We start from the raw sequence: 1,456 nt of genomic DNA on the forward strand, positions 1-1,456 counted from the left end.
GCACCCCTGGACTGCGTGCATAGGGCTGTTCAGTTTCCTCACCCGGCTGGCACAAGAGCACAGACGGCGTCTCTAGAGTCCGTGGGTTGATGGGAACCACACCGAAAGCGGAGCTTGTTGTTGAAGGGCTTGAGCAGCCGCTCAAGCCATCGGTCAAATCAGGTGTGTCAAATGTGGCCGATCGAGCCTTCTGGCTATTTTGGCTTACAACAGGCAAATCCAAGTTCCGGTAGTCAATAACGGCTTGCCAAGCCATTCCTTTAAGGCTCTCTTAATCCTTATCTTTCTCCTGGGCAGGGACAGACGTGATAGCCTTCGGACGCATTGCGTGGGGTTCCCAGAAAGTAATCTTCAGTTCTTTCGTACTAGTAGATGATGGTACGGAAGGCTTTTTGCCTTGCTTGCGCGGGCGTTTCCGCTGCATACAATGATCCCTGTCTGAAGTAGACTCCTTGTCCTGCATCGAGGACAATCGTTTCTTGCAGGCCTTCTTGGATCGCACACAAATGGTTTTGTGGTAATGGTGCACATCGCGAAGGTGTCGGCGGTAGTCCTGTTCCTCGGTAGCAATGTGGTTACAGGAAGGGTCAGCGCATTCCGATGGACATGATTTCCGATCAACATGCTCCTCAAGATGCTCTCTCAGCTCTGGGCTTCGGTCAAAAGCTCTCATCCTGCAGGCCGCAGGAAGCCGGTCATCCCACATACATTCAATACAGTATCCGGCACGGATGGTGGTATGGCGATACACCATCACCTCGTAGTGTTGGCTGGTCATCAAGGGGAGGTGTCCCGCACAATGCTCCTCAAACTCAGCACTCTTTCCATCATGGAAGGTGTAGCATTCCCAGCAATACTTGATCTGTTGAAGAGGGATGTGCAAGTCTCAAGCAGATTCTCGTTGAATACAAGAATGGATGCGCCTGCTCCGTAAGGGCTTTTCCATGCTGTGGCATGTTAGTGAAGGATCAATATAGGGAAACAGTGGGCGGCTCACGGTTCCAATAATTTACGACAGCTGGCAACGGGGCATCGCTTTTCAACAGGCTCCTCACCCGGACGATAGACCACGTCAAAATCACGAAGACATTGGGTAAAGAGATCCTTCACCACACTGGCTTTTTCGTCAAAAGAAAGTGGCTCGTTGGATGACATGACCGCCGCTAAACGGCCTAATTCGGGCATGAGCTTGCACAGTGCCTGCTTTTCTGCACTCTGCTCAATATGATCCGGGCGTTCGCGGCCCCTGGTCAGGATTTTCCAGTCCCGACGACTCTGGACCCATTGACTCTGGTATTTCTGCAACCTGCTCGAAGAGATCCTTCTCTTAAGGACGCTATATTTGCGCTTTGCTCTTCTGATGTCATCATCTGACTGTGCTTGCTGGATTTTTGCGGCTTTGGCGACCAAACACGGGTCTTCATCGACCTTCTCTTCCTCTTCTGTAGGTAACCGG

At 51.6% G+C, this 1,456-nt stretch overlaps 1 protein-coding gene across 1 annotated transcript; it reads right to left on the reverse strand.

Moving 5' to 3' along the window:
- Positions 1–271: 271 nt before the first annotated feature.
- On the reverse strand, positions 272–1,440 carry BDV37DRAFT_289999 (uncharacterized protein; the record flags this gene model as incomplete). Its single annotated transcript, XM_032088613.1, has 3 exons — positions 272–856; positions 910–947; positions 1,014–1,440. Coding segments are annotated over 3 exons (1,050 nt in total), but the record flags the coding sequence as incomplete, so codon positions are not given.
- Positions 1,441–1,456: the final 16 nt, after the last annotated feature.

The sequence above is a fragment of the Aspergillus pseudonomiae genome (assembly GCF_009193645.1).
Source record: "Aspergillus pseudonomiae strain CBS 119388 unplaced genomic scaffold BDV37scaffold_269, whole genome shotgun sequence".
Classification (NCBI taxonomy): domain Eukaryota; kingdom Fungi; phylum Ascomycota; class Eurotiomycetes; order Eurotiales; family Aspergillaceae; genus Aspergillus; species Aspergillus pseudonomiae.